At 37.8% G+C, this 17,438-nt stretch overlaps 4 protein-coding genes across 4 annotated transcripts; 1 reads left to right on the forward strand and 3 right to left on the reverse strand.

Moving 5' to 3' along the window:
* The first annotated feature begins 110 nt into the window (after positions 1-110).
* LOC103842204 (UDP-glycosyltransferase 71C3) lies at positions 111-2,786 on the forward strand. Its single transcript, XM_009118829.2, has one exon. The coding sequence runs from the start codon at positions 1,151-1,153 to the stop codon at positions 2,567-2,569; it is 1,419 nt and encodes a 472-aa protein (XP_009117077.1). The 5' UTR covers positions 111-1,150; the 3' UTR covers positions 2,570-2,786.
* A 56-nt stretch (positions 2,787-2,842) lies between these two features.
* Positions 2,843-4,884, reverse strand: LOC117128435 (naringenin,2-oxoglutarate 3-dioxygenase-like). Its single transcript, XM_033280824.1, has one exon. The coding sequence runs from the start codon at positions 4,007-4,009 to the stop codon at positions 3,530-3,532; it is 480 nt and encodes a 159-aa protein (XP_033136715.1). The 5' UTR covers positions 4,010-4,884; the 3' UTR covers positions 2,843-3,529.
* Positions 4,885-5,114: 230 nt separating this feature from the next.
* Positions 5,115-7,882, reverse strand: LOC103842205 (deSI-like protein At4g17486). The gene is made up of 3 exons (XM_009118830.3): positions 6,315-7,882; positions 5,713-6,000; positions 5,115-5,632 (listed from the first exon to the last, which is right to left on the reverse strand). Exons 1-3 carry the CDS (start codon positions 6,451-6,453, stop codon positions 5,337-5,339), a joined length of 723 nt encoding a protein of 240 aa, XP_009117078.2. The 5' UTR covers positions 6,454-7,882; the 3' UTR covers positions 5,115-5,336.
* Positions 7,883-8,164: 282 nt separating this feature from the next.
* Positions 8,165-16,563, reverse strand: LOC103842207 (CHD3-type chromatin-remodeling factor PICKLE). The gene is made up of 30 exons (XM_009118831.3): positions 16,417-16,563; positions 15,866-16,018; positions 15,643-15,780; positions 15,411-15,565; positions 15,173-15,337; positions 14,862-15,079; positions 14,550-14,782; positions 14,264-14,476; positions 14,076-14,183; positions 13,945-13,995; positions 13,758-13,857; positions 13,532-13,674; positions 13,331-13,434; positions 13,099-13,237; positions 12,652-12,821; positions 12,298-12,364; positions 12,089-12,211; positions 11,794-11,903; positions 11,629-11,710; positions 10,822-11,010; positions 10,600-10,747; positions 10,418-10,520; positions 10,219-10,293; positions 10,071-10,135; positions 9,903-9,979; positions 9,566-9,696; positions 9,135-9,468; positions 8,926-9,058; positions 8,775-8,848; positions 8,165-8,700 (listed from the first exon to the last, which is right to left on the reverse strand). The coding sequence occupies exons 2-30, from the start codon at positions 16,004-16,006 to the stop codon at positions 8,392-8,394; spliced, it is 4,098 nt and encodes a 1,365-aa protein (XP_009117079.1). The 5' UTR covers positions 16,007-16,018; positions 16,417-16,563; the 3' UTR covers positions 8,165-8,391.
* Between the last annotated feature and the right edge of the window lie 875 nt (positions 16,564-17,438).

Here is a 17,438-nt window from a genome sequence, read left to right on the forward strand (position 1 = left end):
TCCAAAGGAGTGTGAAAATCAGTCCAGATCATCATGGTTGTTTGATCTCGCAGTTTGTGTAAGCCTTTTTAGGATCAGTTCCAGCCTTTTTGCAGCCGGTTTCAAGCTTTATCTTAAGGTGAGTCTAGTTTTTTAAGATAAGGTTTGAAACCATCTGCTGAAAGGCTGAAACGGATCCTAAAAAAAGCTTACACAAACTGCGAGATCAAACAACCACGATGATCTGGACTGATCTTCACACTCCTTTCGACCAATTGAACCTGAACAGAACAGATGGAACAGACTAGAACACATACATTAATCGGAGGATAAGGAAAACTTTCCTTGCTTGAAGTTTTGAAGAGAGAATTTAGTTTTACACCTAACCACGCCAACAACCACCAAATCCCAAATAATATTATATGAAATTTGGTGTTTTCTTGCCCTATGTGCAGTAGTAAAACCTTTAAATTTAAAAATTGTAAAGAGGATATGTGTCAAAATCACTTTGTAAATATGTCTATAAGATTATAAAGAAGACATATGTCAAATTCACTTTACATATAATATATATGAGATTGTAAAAAAGATATGTGTCAAAATTACTTTGCAGATAATATCTATGAAATTATAAAGAAGACATGTGTCAAAATTATTTTTGCAAATAATGTCTATAAGATTGTAAAGAATACATGTGTCCAAATCACTTTACAGATAATAACTATGAGAATGTAAAGAAAACATGTGTCAAAATTACTTTGTAGATAATATCTATAAAATTGTTAAGAAGACATGTGTCAAAATCATTTTGCAAATAATGTTTATAAGATTGTAAAGAGTACATGTGTCAAAATCACTTTACAGATAATATCTATGAGATTGTAAAGAAGACATGTGTCAAAATTACTTTGTATATAATATCTATGAGATTGTAAAAAAGACATGTGTCAAAATCATTTTGTAAATAATATGACATGTATTAAAATCACTTTGCAAGAAAATATCAATGAGTAACCATTATTTTAGAACTAGATAAACATGACCGATTTTCTTTATTTTGGAAAAATGTTTTTCATATTTAAAACATTACTTATTTAATATCTGATTCTAAATCAATGCAGAAGCCAACAAGAAAACAGAAAAACATCAAACACAGAGAGAGAAGAAAGAGATGGTGAAGCAGGAAATCATTTTCGTTCCTTACCCAACCCCTGGTCATCTTCTTGTCACTATTGAGTTTGCTAAATCTCTCATCAAACGCGACCATCGCATTCACACCATCACCATCCTCCACTGGACGTTACCTTACACTCCCCATGCTGACCTCTTTGCGAAATCACTCATCGCTTCGGAGCCACAGATCCGTTTTCACGCCTTGCCTGAAGTCAAGAACCCTCCGCCATTTGACCTCTTCTTGAAAGCCACCGAGGCTTACGTTCTAGAGTTCACCAAGGCGACAGTTCCTCTCGTCAGAGACGCTCTCGCCACTCTCGTCTCCTCTCGCGACGGATCCGACCCGGTTCGGGTCGCCGGTTTGGTTCTTGATTTCTTTAGCGTCCCGTTGATCGAAGTGGGAAACGAGTTCAACCTTCCTTCTTACATTTTCTTGACGTGTAACGCTGGTTTCCTTGGTATGTTGAAGTATCTCCCCGAGAGACATCGCAGGATGGGCACCATGCTCGATCTGAGCAGCACTGAAGATCATCACATTCCAGGTTACGCTAGCTCAGTGCCGTCGAAGGTTTTGCCGGCGGGCCAGTTTGTGAGAGAGTCATACGAGGCTTGGGTCGAGATTGCCGAGAAAATCCCTCAAGCCAAGGGTATTCTGGTAAATTCGTTCACGTGTCTCGAGCAGAAGGCATTTGATCACTTCGCTTGTTGTTGCACTGACAACTTTCCTCCGGTTTACCCGGTCGGACCGGTTCTTAGCTTGGAGGATCGTCCGTCCCCGGATCTTGACCCGTCCGATCAGCGTCGGATCATGAGATGGCTGGAGGACCAGCCGGAGTCGTCAGTGGTGTACCTCTGCTTCGGGAGCTACGGAGTCCTCGGGGCACCGCAGATTGAGGAGATAGCTCGAGCCTTGGAGGTCTCTGGCCACAGGTTTCTTTGGTCTATCCGTACCGAGGATGGTGGTCCGTGCGATCTCTTGCCAGACGGGTTTACGGATCGGACGGCCAGTAAGGGACTGGTGTGCGGGTGGGCCCCGCAGGTGGAGGTGCTGGCTCACAAGGCCGTCGGAGGGTTCGTGTCTCACTGCGGCTGGAACTCTGTGCTGGAGAGCTTGTGGTTCGGCGTGCCGATCGCCACCTGGCCGTTGTACGCTGAGCAGCAGCTAAACGCTTTCACGATGGTGACGGAGTTAGGTTTAGCCGTGGAGCTGCGTTTGGATTACGTCTCGACCAAGAAAGAGATAGTGAAGGCTGAGGAGATTTCGGAAGCGATACGGTCTCTGATGGACGGTGAGAATACGGTGAGGGGGAGAGTGAAGGAGACAGCTGAGGCGGCTAGGAAGGCTTTGATGGACGGAGGATCTTCTTTTGTCGGGGTTAAACGATTCATGGACGACTTGGTCGGCGAGGACTTTTAGTTCGGTTGTAGTTGGACTGCTGATTCTGAATAAATTGTGTTTCAAAAAATAATTTCTCCTTAGCATGTTAGTTTGTGAGAGACACTAAACAAACAAAACCTTCAGTTCTATTCGAAACTTATGAATACATAAGTGAGAATTTCAAAACTGCCATTTTATGATAGAGAAATTAGGGCCAGTAACAAAAAAAAAAACCTTAAATTAAGAAAATGACCATTACAAAAAAAACTACATATTTATACAATATTTATGATTTTACTTTTCATCACTTTCCTTTCTTATTTTATATTACTTTGAACAGTTTAAAAATCATTATTCAGTTTTTATTAACTTATAAAAGACATAGATTTTTTTCTTTATATGTCATGTTTTAAAATTTTAAAACAAACATATATTTATAAAATTGTGATGTTTTATTCAATTTTGTTTATTGTGCACAAAAAAATAATAATCTAATTTTGTTTATTTGAAGCATGGCGGGTTAAAATGCAGCGGTTACTAGAGTTTGCGGTTTCTAGCGTCGGCAATTGATTTTTATGATTGATATAATGGTTAAAAATTAGTGCGTTTACGAAATATTTATAATTGATTGATTATAAGAAATTGCAGTAGTTAATAATAAATTATCAATATTAACACATTATAACATTGTAAAAATATCAAAACATACTCCCATAGGGGGTTTCTGTTGAGGCCATGCTCTTTTTGAGGCGATCCAGCTAGAGATCTTTCAGCTTTCTCATAGTTATCTCTTCAAAACTGATTGGTTCCTCGATGATTGTCTTCTCTCCGTCTCTTACTTTTAGTGGATACACGGTGGCATGAGGAGCCGGAAAGAAAAATATGTTTATGAACAGTTTGCTCGATTTGAGTCCACCACCTGATGGTCTGAAGTCATGAACCTCCTGTTGCTAAGATACTTCAAGAGAAAATCATATTTGACCAAATCAAATTTATAAACTAAGAAAAAATGAAGAAAGATGCAACGAAACGGAATGTGAGAAAGAATGAGAAAGTACTAACGTGACCAATGTCACCCAGATTGATGACAAGCGCTCCTGGAACTAACGGAACCGTAACCCATGTATTGCCGTTGTCCCTTGTAGCTTGTAAACAACTGACTTGGTCTTGGAGTAGCAAAGTGATGATTCCGTGGTCAGTGTGACGCATTCCGAGTGCTAGGTCAAGTTTAGGGCGTTTTGGAAAATAATTAACAACGATTTTCTGCTCCATATCAACGCATGCATTTTTTAGTGCATCTTTCTCAAGTCCCATAGCTTCAGACAAAACCTCAAGGACTTTATAAGCCAAACCCATCAGTCTCTCGCTATACTCCTCCGTCACTTTCAACCATCCCTCCGGCTTATCTGGCCACCGTGAGTAGTCTCTGGTACTCACAGGGTACGTGGAATACATCACTATCTCCCTCCAGTCCTTCATGGCCTCTCCCTACATATGAAAATTTCTATATAAATAACACGATTAGAACCGACGCCGCCCTTACCACCGGACATGTCGAACCGGAGCTTCTCTTCAGTAGTTAAGGCAAAGAAGTCTCGCGCAAGGCTAGTCATATCAGCCATCAAATTTGTATCAACACCATGATCAATTGCCTGGACCATGCCCCACTTCTCGAAAGCCTCCATGATCTGAGGGCAGATGTCTTCCTTTTTCCCACCAACATCATCGATTCCAGAGAGAGATATCACCAGTATTTCGTCACTGAACTCATAGAGCTTAGATTCTCCGGCTATTTCACTCGAAATTCGTCGAGCCATTGATGTGTATTCAGTAAAACGAGAGAGGAAGATATACTCATCTTCGTATAAAGAGTGTCCCTTTTATCAACATCATCGATTCCAGAGAGAGATATCACCAGTATTTCGTCACTGAACTCATAGAGCTTAGATTCTCCGGCTATTTCACTTGAAATTCGTTCCATTATTTAGTCATTGGTACTTGCTTTCTTGTCTTTTATAATTGCCTTTAAAAGTTTAACAACTCAAAATCTCATGAAAACCTTATCGGTCGTCAATAACTTGACTTATAGCATTTCTAGTGTGTTGATTGTTTGGTCCTTTTGTGAAGTCAATCATGCATATGCTACAACCATTTTCACCGTGGACTTACAAATTTTGTTATTCGGGTACTCAAGCTGTAAAGATTTGAGTGATAGGTCTACGATGTGTTTCTTTTTCCAAGCTTCATCAATATTTCGATTGCTTATACGATCACAAACAATGTCACAATCATGGATGGTTCTTCAAGGGTTCATGGCAAGCCTTTACGCCATTCCATCTCCTCACACCATCCGTAATCTTAGGTGAATTCGCTTGACCCACAGTTATATGATGTGTTTTTTTTAGTGTTATCAGTATCTCACCTCATGGTCTTGCGGATTTAATGTGGCGTTGAATCTTTTGTGTAGTTCTTAAATTATGTTATGGCAAGAATTCTCCGAGCATCGACCTATCTTGGATACATATGCTTTGTGATTCAGAAAAACTAATTTTTTTTTTTTGCAAAATTCACTTGCAAGATTTAAATCAACATTCTTTACACATTTCATTATCATTTTAATCATCTATTCGGATACAAAAAAAAAAAGCACCTAAAAGATTTTTGGAAGTATGGTGAATTAACAATAAGTTCTGAACAAAGGACGAGCATGCCCATGTATGATTGATACTTTGCTTAGCATTTTCCTCTTTTCCTTTGTTCTTTTCATTAACAATAATAAAAAAAATTCAAATTATGATGATAGGAATCAAGTCTTGACGCTTACGCTTGGTGACTTCTTGTCTTGAGCTTGAGGCGCACAGTGTCTTTGACCTTCCTTAGTACCCATAGAAGAAGAAGAATGATTACCAGTTGATTTTGCTCGAATGTGTGAACGATGATTATTATCAGGTGTCGAAGAAGATGAAGAGGTAGTAAGTAAAGGACCTGACCGTGATGTGTTCCTCATTCTCTTCTTCTCTCCTTCTGAAAGCTCTTCTTTTACTACTCGTCTCACTTTTGACTCGTTTAAGCGTGGTGGTAACACGCAGTTACAGAGAACCCCTACACAATACCGTTAGTTACATTATACTTTGCTTGATGATGTTTCTTTGTACCCAAAACACATACAATAATCACTATACCTAAGCGAGCAAGTCGGTTTACCCATCTAGGGATTGGTTTCTGAGTAAGTTTAACACAAACTTCATTACAAAAATGGTTGCAGTTTCTTGAGATGAGATTGTACTTGTTCCCTCGATACTCTTCAGCTAGTTTCTCCATATAGACTCTGACATCTCTCGCACACGTGTCTGTTTTACCGACGAGAATCGATTTCCTGAAGGTGAAACCAGGACACTTCTTTGGCTCCACTTCAAAGATGCCTGTGCTTGGATATTCATGTGCTCCAAATGCATATTCAACTCCATGAACTACACAATACATCAAATCAAATCCAAAACGAGTCTATTACAAACCATCAATCAAATGGATATATTTGATTACATAATTGATCAAATTACGTTTGATGTTTTAATGTAAATATTTTTACAAGTTATTTTATGAAACATACAAAATATTTATCAAATACAAAATAAATCGTTAAAAGAAAAACAATCAATGAACCATAAGTTCTCATAAGTTCACATCACTAACCATACAAGTAGATTCGAACAGGAAAAGCCAAACCTAGAAACTGAGATAACTATAAACAAAGTCAATAGAATAAAAACAGAACATAACTAACCTTCAACACCAGAATGAAAGACACCAAGTCCGAGCCAGTAGCCATAAGCATTCATAGGAGTTAGATCATAGACATTCAGGTAAACCGGAAAAGGACCGGGTTTCTGCTTCCGCTTAACCGAACCGCTCCAGCACAACATCTCTCCCGCGTCAATACATCACCGATCAGGAGCCGGAGAAGCCGAGAAGGGTAGATCCGGGATTTAAAGATGAGAGAACTTTTAAAGGTTTCTTTGTCGTTTCATCTTCTTCTCTTTAACTGTTTCTTGAGAAAGTGAAAGCGTGTCTCTATGTTCTGTTTCTATTGTCTTGTTTTGTGCCGATAGATGTTCTTCCACTTTACTTTACCCATCCGTTTCTGTTAATTCACTGAATCTGGTATTTGTTTTAATACGGTAAAGATATTATTAATTTTTATTTGTGCAGTGACCACTTGCACTGGTGGTGGTACTACGTTTGCAATTATTTCAGGTCGTTTCTGTGAACGTTACAAATTTGAAATAACAAAATATTTTGGTATTTTTCTATAAGAACACTATTTATGATAAAATAAATTTTTGTATAGCTTTTTTTTTTTTGAACTGAATTGTATAGCTATTTCTGTTTCAGAAAGTATTCAGCAAACAATTTCCTGAGTTGTTAGCATTATAAATTTCCAGACTGAGCGTTTTAAACTAATGAGCGTGAGTGTGTATGTGTTTTTAATTATAAGAAAAATGATTGATAATATATTCTATCACATAGCTATACATATATATATATATATATTATATATTAATAAATAGATATGTATGGTAGATAACCACAATTCCAAGTTTTATCATATACTACTAGGCTCAGCTTATATAATACATATGTCTTGTGCTGAGTAAAAAGAATTCCAAAATTTTAGTTGCATCATTGTAAATTAAAAAAATAAAATCCTAAACTATGTAATTTTAACCAATCAGGACTCTAATTTTTTATGTAAAAAAAAAAAAAATCTAACGCAAATATGCTTTAAACACTTGTTTGGAGCCGGCACTAACAAAAACTAGAGACATTTTCTAGGATAATTGTTTTAGTTTGCCTTCACAAAATTAGTTATCAATGAAGAAAATGATCAAAATAAGTTTTATGAAAAAATAAAAATACATATTTTACTCTTAAAAGGAAAATACATATTTTTAAAAAATAAAAAATAAAACTATTTCGGTCATTTTCGGTCATTTTTTAAAAACGAAAAAATAAAAATACATATTTTTAAAAAATAAAAATAAAAAATATTAAAAGTTTTAAAATAAAAATAAACTATTTTGGTCATTTTCTTCCTCGGATGCTATATTTATGACAAAAACTTAAGCTATTCGAGAGAACTGCCCAAAACTAAATTACGACTCACGAAATGTTGACCGAACAGTAAGCCATTTACAGTTATCTTTGAGCTATCGATCACAGTGGTCAAGCATACAAGCTGGAAGAGATGACATGCAAAAATGGGGTCTTTAATACGGCTGGAAAAATGATCACAACTGACTCAGAAGTAGAAAATGATACAATTAACTATTTTAAGATAGATTTACTTCTATATCACCAACTGATTTTGAAAATGTTATGACAAATGTTCATTCATTAATAATAGAACAAATAAATATGGTATTTACAATACTGACAACTGAGTAGAAGGCATCAAGCATTCAGAAAAGCATCCAAATCAGATGGAATGACGATCCTATTTTCCAACAATCTCAGGCTCTCAGCTCATCCTTAAGGCATCTGTTCTTAAAATGCTGACTAACTTTTTGTATACTAGAGAATTTGATTCCCAAATATATTTGACAACTATCTGAATTTTAAAACGGAACGGCTAAGTAAAATGACAGAGTTATGACCACTGTAGGTGATTTATAAAGTCTTGTGTCAAAGGCTTAAGAGAGTAGAGGTAGGATCGGAGTCTTACATAAGGAATAATATGAGAGTCTAAAACAACATAACTTAAGACAATAATATAACTGTGTTCCTACTCCATGATCCCGTTGGTCTTGAATCTTAAAGATATACTAGTTGTTGTGTTAATCACGGACACTGAGCTTCTCTTCTCATTTGGCTTCTTCCATCTTCACATCAACACTTCCACTACCTTCTCCAATGTTCTCCTCTCCCTCCAACACATTCAGATCGACGCTTGCTCTCAAGGGTTTCGTTTCTTCGACCGAGTCCATCTCAACATTGTTTAGGTTCGGCTTGGTGTCTTCAGTAGACTTGAGTTGATCAGATGGAGCCGAAAGGATTCTGCTAATGTTAGATTCTATGGAACGGAAGCTCTCGCCCAGTTTGCCATTAGACGGTTGGTTGTTCACATATGCTTGGACAGATTCACGAGCGTTCTCATCTAAATCTTTGCACATCTGGATAAAGAGCAGATAGAGATTAGTGTTGAAATGATTCTAGACATTAAAAGATAAAAAAACGAAGCTTATACCTTGTTATAAAGTTGGGCTATCTCAACCCGCTCTTGGTTGTTGTCAGCAGCAGCAACCATAATCTCTTCTGAAGCTGCAGCGAGATTCAGATTAGCTCATATTAGAACCCAATAGCTCGCTATTGTAAAGGCAATTTGTGAAGGAACTTACTGATGGGCTCAGTCTTGGGAAGTGCCTGAAGCATTTCATCATCGACCTCAATAAAGCTGGCCCCCACTGTGTCAGTGACCTTTGGTTCAGCTTCTGGTTCTTCACTAGGCACAGACGATGAGCCGCCAAGTCCCTGCAACCAGAGATTCAATATAACTGAACAACGCCAAGCACAAAACATGCTAACAAATACGGACACTGCAACATACATAATAGTCCTCTGCATATTCATAGTTCAACGCCTTCTCCAGAAGCAGAACTCGCTTTTTCACAAACTCGACAAGTCTTCTCTGCATGTCTCGATAGTAGAACATGGAGTTTACTTGGCCCGCATCAGCAGGAGAAGCATTACTATTCCCCGTAACGCCACCTCCATGATTCTGTGCTCCCAGATTGGAGCTTCCACTACCGTTTTGCCCTTGCAAGCCAGCTTGCTCAGCAGCAGACAAACTTATGTGAGGGAAGTTCAGTTCTTTGCAGATAAGCTCTTGGATCCCCAACCCTTTGTCATCAACAATAGCTTGCCAGCGTCCGTACCCATGCCTAAAAAGATTTTCAAGGAAAAAGAAAACCTGAGGAAGTAAGTAATAGAAAATGATGAGAGAATAAAACCATATAGTAGTGAAGAAATGATTCATACTTTAAAACAGCACGTATCATTATTTTGTCATGTTCCTCCTTCCACACTTTTCCACTTCTAAGTCCAGGGAACCTTTCAAGAATGCGGTTTGGGAAAACAGGTTTCCCTGGATGATCTTCTACAAGTTTCACCTGTCATACGAAATCACCAAAAATATACTGTATTAACTACATACATTGGTACAGATCAAACAATAGCCTTGAAGGAACATATACATTTGTTTTGCAATAAAAGTAAAACACAGATACATAAACTCCAACACTGTGCACTGGTTCTTTCTCAGAAGACAACTCAATAATAAAATAGAGAAGCGAATTTAATAGGATTATAGACTCACCTTCTCCTGTACAAGCATAAGAACAGCAATTCTGACTAGAACATCTTCAATTCTAAGTCCTTCCTTGGGCACACCATCTATAGACAAAGCCCATTTGCAATTATATATTTAACAGGAAATTCAACAATCACATTTGACAAGCAGTTCAAAATGTTAATGATCAGTCACCTGAAAAGGTTGAAGAGTTTTCGTCAATATCTTCAGCAATGTGCTTCAAGAAGAGTACTCCGTATCTGAGAAACAATCATCATTTGTCAACAACAGTGATGCGTCTGAAGAGAAGAACATTAAAGAACTCTGAGTCAATAGTCAATACTCTTTTATTTCGTCATAGGTCTTCTGCTTCAAGCGAGGAACAAACTCCTTCCAGTCGTAATTTCCAACTCCAAACCTGCATATGTTTTGGCCAGACGACAAAAAAAAAACATTTACAACACAAGACTGAGGATATATCAATGCAAACAAACAGTCGAGTTTCTTGTGTCTGAAGGCCACTTATCGTGAAGAAGATATACCTCATCAACGTCTGAACAAAAATCGCCCTTTGACTCTGGTTGAAACCGAGTACTCTAAAAGATCTCCCTTCGCCTTCCATCAAAGGAGTTGGCTCCGAGTTATCTAAAACGCAAAAAAAAAAATTAATAAACTTCATATCACTAGTTTTAACTTAATTACAATTTTAAGAAACTGGTAATACCTCTGCCCTTTCTTCGGTATGGCCTTCTACCCGTCTGATTTCCTTGTCCAGGTGTTTCACCATCTGTTGAATCGGCTTCGTAACTTTCATCTCCATCAGAGCTCACATCTTCCAAACCAGCAAGATCATCTTCTTCCACAGATACCAACTAAGGAAAAAGTCGATAGAAGAATTAGAACAGTGTTGCTACATTTGGATAAGGGAGAACAAGAAGAGACAGACCTGTTTGCGACTTCTTTTCCTCTTTCCAAGAGCATTAAGCTCCTCAGCCTGCTGCACCTCAAATTTGTCTTTCAACAACTCTTCCCAATAAGTTGCCCTTTCGCCTGCTGAAGATTTTTTTTCCGCAGCTACTCTCTGTGCCTCCAATGCTGCCGCCTCATTTTCATCTATATACTCAAAATTCGCCACCTAAACAGGAAGAAAATAAAATCTTATAAATATAAGTAATTTTCAGAGTTGTTAACACAAAATAGATATTGGAAAGCAATGTTTAGGGATTTCAAGTGTTTAATAATCCCGAAAGCAAATCATAAGAACCGTAACCACATTGCCATTTGATTCAACAATGTCCATAGCTTATTTATAATATGATCCACTACATCAAATGCTTTCATTTTGCATCAAGATGTGCCATATAACGAAAACTACAACAATCAACAATTAAGCAAAACAAAAGAGGTATCATGAAACAATGCAGGACACAGCATTGTGTTCCAGCCAAGTCTAAAGACCACGCAAATCATTCAATTCAATAAAATATAGTTCAAAATTCAAAGAAATATAACAAATTTAATAGGTTAAAACTGGCTCAAACAACATCAGAACAAGCATAAAATTTTAAACCAACTCATCATCACCAAGATCTTCAAAACTTAACATGTAATAGTTTGACAAGAGTGCGCACAACAGAGTAATTTAGATAGCCACTCAGGAGCTGAATACCATAGAACATTATATAATCTCAAGGGAATATCAAAACCAGTATTAAATGGTCAAGTTATTCTAATAGAAGAAGAGGAAACAAACCTTAAAAGCCTTTAAGAATCCATTCTCCTCTTCATCATCCACTGCGACCTCCTCTGCATCTACGATATCACGATCAAGCAACCTGCACAACAGAAAATGAAGAAAAATAAAGATCGCAGAAATCAAAAAACAGAACAGGAGAAAGGCGAGTAAAGAGTGTATTACTTGTCTATAGCCGCATCATCGTAATGAATTTTTCCGGACTTCCCTGCTTCGTCATCTTCACTAGCAAAAAGCTCCTTTGAACCATACCTGATGATGTCATCTAACTCTTCCTAAATTGCAGACAGAAATATAAAACAAATAAGACTTAGTGAAAAACAATCAAACAAAGACAGAGTGGTGTTTTCATATTTTATTTTCACGCAAACAAGTGGTGTTCTCCTTGCTGTTCCTACCTTTTAACACCACTCTGCTGAGAAATTTTGTAAAGGTACATCTTCAAGCAAGAGAATTATACCTGATTGATGTTCTGTGTTTTCAGTTTCCCAACAACAAGATGCTCTAGAACCATCTTCTTTTTGGTCAACTGCATCATCCTTTCTTCAATGGTGCCTCGGTTTATGAGTCTGTAAATCATCACCTAAAGACAAAATATAAGGGTAAATTAGCAAAACAAGAGAAATACTCAAAGTGCAAGTTCACACCGCTAAGGATAAAAATTAAAACCTTATTTCTTTGGCCAAGTCGATGTGCTCTAGCCATAGCCTGTAGATCAGCATGAGGGTTCCAGTCACTACAGAAGCAGGAAAATGTGAGCAGCTGTTAACCATGATATAAACTGTCATCCACACAGAGGCTGATGTCTACTTCACTCACATTGTTTGCAAATAAAATTTTCTTCCGCTGCCTTAGAAACTTATATGTTCAGACAACGTTTTTTTCTTCGAGAAAACCAAGTCATTTAAAAATGAGCATTGTAAATCCAATTTATCATGCAATTAACCTAAATAAGCTCCTCTAACTGCTTGACACTATAACTATGGGAAGCAGGAAATGATACTAGAACGATGAGATTCAAACCTGTCATATATGATTACTGTATCGGCAGTTGCAAGATTAATTCCTAAGCCACCAGCTCTTGTAGAGAGCAAAAAACAGAATCTGCTAGAGTTTACGGCATTAAACCGATCTATGCGTATTTGCCGCTCAGCTCCTCCAACCTTTCCATCGATTCGCTCATAGCTCCATTCCTGAAAAAGACAAGAAAACAAACTTTCAAATAAATGTGATACGAAAGTTTTTCGTTAATTGCATTCTAAATACATGTGATAAAAGCGAGTCAGTAATAGCAACGGTAACAATAATAACCAAAGAAATACAAAACTAATCTTCGAGCGTTTAAAGAAGTTATATTGCCGACGAAGCTAATTTGAAAAATAAAATAAAAAATGAGCTGATTCTATAGTTGCCAAACGGTATTATAGAGAGAAAAAAACAAGAATGATAATCTACAGAAACAGAAAGTACCTTATAGGAACAATAGTCTTCAAGCAAGTCAAGCATGTGCTGGAACTGTGTGTATATGAGAACTCTGTGTCCTTGCTCTTTCAGCTTGACCATCATTTTGTCTAACAGTTGCAGCTTTCCACAAGATTCCACAAGTTTCCTATGATAACAATTAAGAAGAGGTCAATGCAAGAGTTAGCACAAGACTTCAACACCATAGAATCCGGCTCCATTGAGGGAAATGAAATGTTACTTGAAAGCTTCATTTGCATCGTGGATTACTGGTTCAACACCTTCCAGCATATAAGGATGGCAGCAAACTTTTCGCAATTCCATCATTATGTTATTAAGAGAAATCTGTAACAGGATTAAACATAGGCACAATCACCAGACAAATTAAAGTAGAAGTTGGTTCCTACTCCAACTATGAGGTATATGGATCAGAAAAACTTACTTGAGCGCCCCCTTTTTTGGTCAATACTTGATAGTTACGAGACAAAATAGCCTTATAATATTCTTTTTGCTCGCTGCTTAGATCAACACGCAAAATGAGCTCCTTCTTAGGGGGCATGTCTTTCATTACGTCTTTCTTGACCCCTGCAAAATACAATACACCAGAGTTAACATCATAAAACTGTTTACTTTGTCAATGATTCGAAAATAATTTGTAGGGTATGTACTTCTAAGCAAATGTGGAGCCAACATTCTGTGGAGTCTTGAAATCTGCTCCTCTTGATTAATATCTTTGAACTCCTCCTGGAACTCCTCTAAACTGCCAAACTGCAAGTATAAAAGCGCAATCAAATACATAATATTCTGTAAGTATATCAAATTAATTTCATCTCTCTGCTTATCCTTAGGCTATACCTTCCCGGCGTCAAGAAAATGCATGAGCATGAAAAGTTCATCCAAGTTGTTCTGAAAAGGCACCACATAATCATTAGCCACATTAATATTTTGGCCACATGAATTAAAGGGGAACCAATCCAATGACAAACCTGAAGTGGTGTTCCTGTCAGAAGGATACGATGGTTACTCGAATACTGTGTCAATGAAGAGAACAGCTTTGAATCCTTATTCTTCAGTCGATGGCCTTCATCAACAATCTGACCAAGAAAATTCACACTTGAGCTACATTTGAAAGAGATAAGAGAGAAATAATGTCTCATTAGGGAACAAGAGTTACCATGCATTCCCACTTAATTGGTTTAAGAACTGCTGTGTCTAGGTTGATCATCTCATACGATGTGAGGAGAACATCAAACTTTATTCTTTTTTGCTTGTTTTCACTACTGCTTTGTCCAGATTTCTTCTTCTTCATCTTTTGCTGGCCTTTGGGAAAGTAAAACTCGTGTTCTCTAATAACGGCTCGAGCTTGCGAAGTGCCAAAATACATAACCTTACACAAAGATCATTCCATTAGCAAACAAAAAAAATACATACCACAAGAGACACAAATGATGCATACATACCACATTCATCTGCGGGGCCCATGTGGCGAACTCTCTCTCCCAGTTCCTCAGAGTCGAGAGAGGAGCGATCACCAAATGTGGAATGAGATTCTCCTCAAAAAGTGAAGCTAAAAGGGCAATGCTTTGAATTGTTTTGCCTAGCCCCATTTCATCAGCAAGGATAACATGTGTCTGCTTTGACCACGAGAAGCGCAGAAAATTAAGCCCCTCAAGCTGATACGGATGCAACAAACCTTCAACAGCAAAAAAGGCAATTATAAGACATTGTACAATATCCTCACAGGTAACGCATATGAAAGGTGATCCAAATACCTTTGAGGAACTCAGGACTATGATCAAACTGCTGAAAGTCTTTAGGATTTCTTCTATGGTCGACATCTTTGTTACCTCTGCGAGTCCTGGAATTGATATCCTTAAACCTTTGGATCTCATTCTGGAACGTCGAGATATCTGATTCTGATTCCCAATAACACTCATCATAAGAAAGCTCTTTATACTTTACGAGATATTGTTCCTCGCCATCTTCTTCTCTATATCACAGAAGAAAACAGTCATTAATACCTGATTCAGGCAACTCAATAGATGAAAAACGTCTAAACTTTATATTTTCCATCTGTTAAAACCTGTAGGCGAGGATCCGATCAACGGTGGTCCACTCAGGACGAATGGCGACGAAATCATCTTCGTTGTTGTTGGATGATTCCAGCTTCTGACGGTGAAAGTTGTTCACCCTGGTTTTTAGACGGTGGTTGGTCTTATAAGCCTTGACAAATTCCTTCTCAGGCACCCTGTGATTTAGTAAAAGAGATATTATTTTACAAAAGACATTTAAAACAATAAAAAGAAAGAAAGAGAGAGTACCAAGAGCAGTGAAGGTATGATAATCCCTTCCACTTGACGAGATACTGTTTCACAGAAACTGGCTTTGGTGCCGCATCGGAGGAGTCTTGTTCATCGGATATGGTAGGACGCATCTCACAGTCCAATATCTTATCCATCTCACTAAGAGGACTAACCTGCAAACATATTTAAAAAAAAAAACATTCTCAGTGAGTTCCATGTAAACAATTAACGAACAAATTTAAAATCTTACGCATTCAGGGCATCTCCAATTCTCAACAGAAGCATCCTTAAGAGGCGGAATGAGACATTTAGCATGGTAAGCATAAGTGCAGGTGTTGCAGCTCACAAGATTTGCACTTTCGCCACAAGCTTGACATGCGTTTTCTTTCTGTGCATCCAGAAACAAATCAAGAATAAAACAGACAGAAACTAAGAAAGCTGAATCAATTAAGTAAAGAGGAGAGACAACAAACCGCGTCGGTTCTGACAATAGCCTCAACTTGCTCAAAGGTCCTGTCTTTTTTGGGAGCATAGTCCTCATCATCAGACTCGTCTAGGTTGTAAACTGGTTTCCTGTCTGATCTTAAACGAAGCCTCTCCACTAAGCTACTCATTTTTATTTTGTTCTGCAAACAAAAATCTCTCTCTTCAATAAACCTCAAGAGTGTATAAAACTTTTTCAGAATTAGGGTTTCTAATGGATGCAAAAGATCAGAGTAAACTTCGAATTCCAAATCTACTGGATCGAGACAAACCCTAACCCAAAAGAAAAACCCAGAAAAAAATTATCAACTTTGAGTTTCCAAATGTAAGTAATTGAACTCGTGGGGACGATCCGTTCTTGCAATTCATGGAAAGATCGAAACTTTTTCAAATATTTTTCAAGCTCAAAATTGTACAAAAAAAAGAAGCTGAGAGGAAAGGGGGAAGGAGATTGAGAAGTTCGCAAAAAGATTTAACGTTTTAAAGAAAAGCGTTGTGAAGAGAACGAGAGTGAGTGAGAGAAAGAGAGAAGGAGACGGACCTTGGATATGTTGGGATCTGTTTCAGAGGAGAAGTAATCTCCCAAAACCTGAAAATCAGACAAGACGGATTCTTACCGATAACTGTTGTTCTATTTATGTTTCGGTTTTACTCTTTAGGTTTTTAATATAGGAGAAGTAGAGGCCCAATAACCATAAAATGAAGAAATTAAGTTAAAACCCATAAAACCGAGATATATTAAATTAAAAGATTAAGTGGATATAAAATCTGGTTACAATGTGTGGTTCTGGAAGCTATGTTAATGCAATAGTTTGATTAATGGATTCCTTAATGATTTTACCCCATGAAATCTAAGGTTCAAAAAAAAAAAAAAAAAAAAAAAAAAAAAAAAAAAAAAAAAAAATACAAATTATGCATATCATAGAAATAAGTATTATAAAAGATTTTAGCATGGTAAAAAAGGCAATTAATGGTGTAGTCAAACAAAAAGCTCCCAGGCCCGACTCCCTAGGCATGGAGCTCCGCCGTTCCAGATCTGACGCCAAGACCTCCTTTTTCTGAAGAATCTGTCCTCCTCCTCCATGGTGTTGATGGTGAAGGCCCCTCCTCCGTCGCGGTGCCGACCTCCTCCCGATCCCCCACCATCTAAGCTTCTTTCGGTAGCGTTTGAAACTCTCACTTCCATCATCCCACCTGAACCACCAGATCCTCCAGACTCGTTATTCGTCCTTGTTCATCGTCTTCGGCCTTTGGCCTCGTTCTCTAGCGACTTCCATAGCGTCTCTCTCGGAGCACTTACCCAAGCTTGGGATTTCAAGTCTCCTCTCTCAGATCTAGCGATTAATTCCATTGGGAGTGCTGCTTCTCCTAGACCATCGTACCTCTCCAACAAGCCTTGTGAAGGTATTGTCTATGTACCTCTTTGGAACAAATCGTTTTTGAGGAAAGTTCGTTGTGATGTCTGCCTGTTGAAACTCTATTTACCTCAGTGTGAGGATGTTACTCTCTCTTTAACTCTTTGGATGAGATCCAGTTTACCTCTGTATGAGGATGATGAACTCC

The sequence above is a fragment of the Brassica rapa genome, chromosome A09 (assembly GCF_000309985.2).
Source record: "Brassica rapa cultivar Chiifu-401-42 chromosome A09, CAAS_Brap_v3.01, whole genome shotgun sequence".
NCBI lineage: Eukaryota > Viridiplantae > Streptophyta > Magnoliopsida > Brassicales > Brassicaceae > Brassica > Brassica rapa.